At 44.0% G+C, this 5,616-nt stretch overlaps 1 protein-coding gene across 1 annotated transcript; it reads right to left on the bottom strand.

Moving 5' to 3' along the window:
- Positions 1-2,440: 2,440 nt before the first annotated feature.
- Positions 2,441-3,535, bottom strand: GPR15 (G protein-coupled receptor 15). Its single transcript, XM_009289680.2, has one exon. The coding sequence runs from the start codon at positions 3,533-3,535 to the stop codon at positions 2,441-2,443; it is 1,095 nt and encodes a 364-aa protein (XP_009287955.2).
- Between the last annotated feature and the right edge of the window lie 2,081 nt (positions 3,536-5,616).

The raw sequence follows: 5,616 nt of genomic DNA, 5'->3' as shown, positions 1-5,616 counted from the left end.
GCCTTTTCTTAGTGGCACTGGTTGTTATACAGGGGGCAGACTGGGCTGCCCTACTCAGCTCCAGCGCTTCTCCTGGTGTGACAGGACTTTCCTCTTCGGCCTGCAGAGCGGTGAAGCGGCTCTGCAAGAGCACCTCAAGCTCCGGGGGAAGTCTCTTCCTCCTGCTGGCCCTTGCCTTTGCAACAGTCCATTCTTCTGCATTATTGGCCCCTCTCCCTTCTGTGTGTGCGGGGGGGGGAGGTTTTGGCTGTTTGGCCATGGGCTGCGGGTCCACTGCAGACTGTGCTTGGAACCAGCTATCTAGCTCCTTCTCTGCCTCCCTGATGTTACGCAGCCTTCTCACCGCCCCCTGCAGCTCAGCCACCTGCTGCAGGAGGTCCTCGACCTGGGCACACCTTTTGCAGGCAGGTCTGCCGCCTGTCCCTGCCCCAGGAGAAAGGTCTAGGCACTTCCTGCAGAGTCCTTCTGGTCAGTCACAGTATGGATTTGTGTGCCAGCTTATTCCTTCCCTGGCAAAGCTGGGAGAAGGGAACACAGAACCAAACTCTTAAAACTTAACTTGAAACAGGGCTGCCCAGTAAAATGGTACGGGGTTTGCTGTGTAACAGATTGCATGCAAGTTGTTACTAGCTTATTTTACTTCTTAAAAAGTAGACTCAAAGATGTATATTTGCTGACTCTTTCTTTTGTTGGCAGAGTTGAATTTGATTTATCTTACAGGGCTGTAAGTACCATTAAAAATCTTTTACTTATTGCAATTCAGGATTTGTTTCCATGTATTTTGTTTTATCACTTAGTGATGACTTCTGCCTCTAGTCAACACCTTCGTGGGTTTTGTGAAAGCTAGTTCAAAAGCTTCAAAGGCTAAGTGCAAAAGAGAAGAGAGATAAAAATCTTTAAAGATCAGGAAATATAAAAGGAAAGTTTCTAACAGTCTTTTGACTTAGTCACATTACACATCCTGGATGCTTTATGATACTGATTTATTATATTTATGGCAAGCAGTATTATATTAAGCTAAACATTTAACAAGAGAGACAACAGAATGAGATACTGCAACACAGCCAAGGTATCCCAGTGCTCTTGGAAATGTAATACTTTTTTTAACCGCGCACTTTAAAACATTGTACCCTGGTTTCTTTGGTTTAAGCAAACATTTCTATCAATCATTGGCGTTTAGAAGGATATGAAAGATTCAATAAAATAGATGTAGTCAGCTTTATAAAAGTCCTGTACCACTTTTCTGATGAGCTGCTTAACTCCTTGCTCCACATTTGTTCAGCTTGTAAATCTAGGAGGTACTACAGCTGTTAAAAATACGGAGTTTTCGCTGTTTCCCCACCCCATTTGCTGTCAGACTTGACACCGGTTGGGCAAGTGATATCTTCCCCACAGCATATTAAAAGGCAAGACCTCTGCATTTCCCAAAGATTTCTGGGTAGGAATGAGCCAACTTTATAGTTCAACTCTGTAAATGAACTAAAACATTGGTCCTTTTGAATTCCTTTCCTGTGACCATCTATGCACCCAAGTTTTCTCAGCATTCTCCGTGATTCTGCCTTCTTCTCACGGAGAATCACTCAAATGTTTGTGAAACTCTGGCTAATTTTGCTTTTCAGGCACATTTGCATTTGACTTTGACTCCAGTGGAAGAAAGTAGCCTTACTGCATATGTCTTTACATAAACCGGTTGCAGCTAAACAAAGCAGACCTGGACTTTGAACGGCACACAATGTCCTACCATTGTATGACAACCCAAGCAGTCAGAAGTTGCGTCAGATCCTCAAAAAAGTCTTAAAAAGCACAGGTGGTTTTTTTCTTGTTTTTTTCCTTTAAGAAACAGGTTAAATGCAGGATTTCTTTTGCCTGTCTTCTGGTTTCTCTGCCTTCAAGTTACCTTTTTTCCTGAAATCACAGGGGCTAGAAACTCACTTTAATTATTGTGATTAAAACTAAGATTTAATGCCATAATAAGAAGCTGAGACTTAAAGAAAAATGCACAGGACTCAAGTTATGAGAACTGGTAACACACAAATTCATTAAAACATTGGATTTCTAAATTCAGAAAACCTCTAAAAACCAGATCAGGTTGGTTTGAGGACATTGTGACATGTTTGTGGGTAAGCTAGGAACCAAAGAGAAGAAACACTTCTGTTGTGTTGTTTTTCTTGCTCTGTGTGGAATATTTCGCGGAACGATGGTTTCAGATTTACACCGTGCAGTGACACAGCGATCATTGTGAACTGTAATTCTGTGGTTAAGGTTTCCTATTCCATCTATCTGCATTTAAAGGGAAGCGGCGTTCCTCCCACCTGAAATGCCAGCTCCATTACATTTGCACCTCTGTCGCTCGTTTCTTTTTTTCAGTTTCTCTCACTTTATTCTTTTCCCTGCCGTCTTTGGAGAGAAAAGTTCCTTCCTCCACAGTCCTGGCTCCCAGTCAGAGGGACACAGAGCGCTTCCTCTTCCTAGCGGCATACTCCCCCGCAACAAAATTGGATAAGGAGTGGCTCAGGTGAGTGTCCAGAGTATCAGAGTTGTTGCCACTGCTGCTGATTTTCACCCGTGGGCACAGGCACCGGAGCATGGCTCTGCGGATGTAGTTGTCAAAGCAATAGTAAATGAAAGGGTTGGCACAGCTATTGGCAAAAGCAAAAGGGCTGCTCACCTTCATGCCCAGCTGGGCAACCATGTCGGGAAAACAGTCGGGCTGCTTCAGGAGTCCCAAAAGGATGGCCATAAGCTTGAAAAGATTGAAGGGAACCCAGGAGATAACAAAAGCTGCCACTACAATGAAGACAATCTTGATGGATTTTCTCAGTTTCTTATCATGTTTCCCAGCTCTCTGATAATGCACACAGAGTCTTTTGGTGATGGAGCAGTAAAAGGTTAAGATACTCAACAGTGGGAAGAAGAAGGCCAGGATTAAAAGCGTCAGTGACACAATCTGTTTGGCTTCTGTCACGGCTTTGTCTGTGCAGTAAGTCTTTCCATATTGCTTCTTCAGTTCCCTGGACAAAAGGGTTGGCATCCCTAAGCAGCAGGATAATAACCAGACACAGATGCAGAGTCCACTGGAATAGGATCTTGTTCTGACCCGTCTAGCGATAGAGGGATGCATGATAGCAAGGTACCGGTCAGCACTCATACAAGTGAGGAGGAGGATGCTGCAGTACATGTTGACTGAGATGACATAGGAACTAGCTTTACAGAGGAAAGGTCCTACCCTCCAGCTCCCGTCCGACGCCTCCTTGTCCACCCAGAACGGCAGCGTGATAAGGAAGATGAAGTCAGATGCAGCGAGGTTGATGATAAAGACGTCGATCAGCCTCTGGACCCGTCGCTTGAAGACCAAGGCTACTATCAGGACGGAGTTGCCAACAATGCCCACCAGGAACACAGCGGTGTACAGGATAGGGAGGAAAGTAGACATATGTTGCAGGTGCTGATACTGGCAGTTGTCATCGTAGTAGTAGTCGTAGTTGAAAGTGACTGTAGTCACGGGCGAAAGCTGGGTGAGTTCCATTTCTGGCATCCCCGCTCTGAGGAAGGCTCTGAGCTCCCCCTACCCTTCCCCTCAAAGTCTTCTTTAAAAACATGTTAGCGAGTGAAGGGGGAGGAGCAGGGGGAGGGAGGAGAAAAGTGGTTTTGAGGGGGGTAATTTGTACGCTTTTAGCCAATCGCATAGGCAATGGACAAGCGATGAGAGTCTCTGATTAGTCAAAACCCTGTCTTCAGAATAAACACTTGCTTCTTTTTTTAAAATCAGGTTTAGTTTTACTGATTTTATCTTCATTTTGCATATGCCTGTATAAGTGAACCAGGTTTGAGTTTTGCTTTTATTTTGGGGGGGAGGGAAGGTAGTTTTCAAGATTCTGAACTTTTTATTTTTTAGGACAGGATATTGCTAGTTTGCAGAGGTTCGAGATTTTACCAGCTCAGAATAAGTCAGAATGGTGAATTCAGGTGCCACATTCTTTATCTTTACTCAAAACATTTTGTATAAATTGCTTTTCAGGGCAAGTTCAACTTTTCTGAGGCTTGGAGCTTTTCACTTTCTTTGTTCATTTATGATTGTTGTTTTCTGTTCAGAGTAATTCTCTCATACAAAAATATTTAGGGAAAAACATTTAAAACTACCATCTCCATTCTGCCCTGTAGTTAGATGTTCTGTACCAGTCCCAGGCTCTCCACTGCTCTGCCAGTGCCCCCCTCCTGCCCTGCAGCCCCCCAGTTCCCATAGCCCTGGGCTCCCCACACCCAGCTCTATGAATGTATTAGGAACTTAGAGGACAGTTTTCCAGTGTGTCATATATTCTTCTGCAGTTTGAAACTTGACTTGATCCCTGCACAGGCTTCCTTATCGGCCACAGTCCTGGTCTCCAGAGCAGTGGTTTGTTCCTTCTCCTCCTGACTGCACAGCCTGCATGCGTCTTGAGCCGTTGTTATGTACAGTGCTCACTTCTCTTAAAGAGCTCTGATTTCCTTCATCTTTCATTCGCGATATCAATATCACTCCAGCTGTGGCTTACCTTACAGACAGCCCTTTCAGCGTTGCATAAATCAAATGAAAATTCTCACTTTTTAAACTACTGAATTCATTACAGCTTTGTCAGTGCATGCTGATTTGAAACTTCTACTACTGGACTTCATCATCCTTCCTCTCTTCCGCAGATAAATTAATTTTCTCCTTGCCCTCCCTCCCACCTGCATGTTCACAGACCAAGTGTGTCTTCAGGATTTTCAAAGCTTTGAGCAAATTGCTTACTGGAGCGTGCTCGAGCCCCGGGCAGATAGGTCGCATCTAGGTATGTCTCCACAGGCAAAGAGCAAGTCCAAATTGCATGGACTGCAAGTTAGTCCCCCCAGTGAGCTCTGGATGCACTCTGATTCACTCTGCCAGTGCTCAGGTTATATGCTCCTGTGCGGCAGGTATCTGGTAGACTTCCAGGCACCTGGAAAAGCAGCCAGCTGCTATTAAACGACTGGCTGCTGGATCAAGGGATATTTAGGTGAGCACTCTCTCTTGTGTAGGTATGCTGATACCTAATAAGGAGCTAGTTATAATACAACTGCCTTCCTATCATAGGGAACTAGTGGACTCTTGCTGACTATTTTTCATGGAACGTGTAAGGATTTAATTATGTCAGTGAGTGTAACTCAGCCATCACAAACTCTGGAAAAAGATCAAGGTGTATAAAAACACCACGGCTTAGATTACCGATTTGTATGCCACAGACGTTAAGTGTGAACCTGTAAGGAAGCACAGGCTAAAAATCATCTTCGCGCCATCTGAAGATTACAAAAGATATACCTACTTTTCGGCTAAGAGTTGTGTAAAAATGCCGAAGTATCTTACAGTTTACAGAAATGTTTTTTGATGGATTCAGTGCAGAGGTGAGTTTTGTGTCATCTTTGCTTATTTCTGCTTCAAGGAATGTGTTTCAGTTTTTTTCTTTCAAGAAGCACTGGGAAATAGAGGCATCCTCTTTCCATCAATACTAGAGTAGAAGATCAGCTGAACCCTACGGTCTGAGGTATAATAGTTCTGCCTCTCTTGCAAAGATGGACCTACATGTTATTTTACTCTGCACTTAGATCCTATAAGCTTACATG

This window comes from Aptenodytes forsteri, unplaced genomic scaffold, assembly GCF_000699145.1.
Source record: "Aptenodytes forsteri isolate BGI_AS27 unplaced genomic scaffold, ASM69914v1 Scaffold61, whole genome shotgun sequence".
Lineage (NCBI taxonomy): Eukaryota > Metazoa > Chordata > Aves > Sphenisciformes > Spheniscidae > Aptenodytes > Aptenodytes forsteri.
The sequence above is the reverse complement of the archived record's forward strand: the minus strand, read 5'-3'. Positions and strand labels throughout refer to the sequence as shown.

What these genes read in the sequence shown, in the direction of transcription:
- GPR15 (XM_009289680.2), bottom strand. Translation starts at nt 3,535, where the DNA reads ATGCCAGAAATGGAACTCACCCAGCTTTCGCCCGTGACTACAGTCACT.